Source organism: Bison bison, unplaced genomic scaffold, assembly GCF_000754665.1.
Source record: "Bison bison bison isolate TAMUID 2011002044 unplaced genomic scaffold, Bison_UMD1.0 scf7180017864516, whole genome shotgun sequence".
In the NCBI taxonomy this organism is placed as follows: domain Eukaryota; kingdom Metazoa; phylum Chordata; class Mammalia; order Artiodactyla; family Bovidae; genus Bison; species Bison bison.
The window spans coordinates 8,462,735-8,463,164 of NW_011495069.1; the positions used below are offsets into that span (position 1 = coordinate 8,462,735).

Sequence of the window (430 nt, forward strand, 5' to 3'; positions counted from 1 at the left end):
AGAGCACAGATCCTGACCCCTGAGGATTCGTGGGGGAGTGCGTGCCTGGAGCTCCGCCCCGGGGCTGAGCTCCAGGCAAGCACTCCCCCACGAATCCTCAGGGGTCAGGATCTGTGCTCTGCGGCGAGGAAGGACTGGTCCCTGTGCTCAGCCTCAATTTCCCCTTTCCTCCACCTCCCCACAAACCCTCCTGTCGGGGTCGGGGCGGGGGTCCCAGATCGAGGCGTCGCCAAAACCAACCACTGCCAGGATGGCAGACGGGGAGGTGGGGCTGAGGTCACTGAAATTCCCGCCCCTCCCCAGGTTCTCCTTACCCGACTGCAAGCCTGGCGTCCAACAGATGCATCCTCTCGCCCGCTTTCATGAGGCCCCGCGCGCCCTGCCACGTGCTCCCTGGAGTCACGCGCTGGGCTCTCCAGCGGCGAGCGCT

At 66.0% G+C, this 430-nt stretch overlaps 1 protein-coding gene across 1 annotated transcript in view; it reads right to left on the minus strand.

The window, feature by feature from the left end:
• SLC30A2 (solute carrier family 30 (zinc transporter), member 2) overlaps nt 1-373 on the minus strand; it is a 7,394-nt gene extending 7,021 nt beyond the window's left edge. The window contains exon 1 of the mRNA XM_010830089.1: nt 315-373. Within this exon, the coding sequence (XP_010828391.1) occupies nt 315-364 (50 nt within the window). The 5' untranslated portion in view covers nt 365-373. The remainder of the gene's footprint in view (nt 1-314) is intronic.
• Between the last annotated feature and the right edge of the window lie 57 nt (nt 374-430).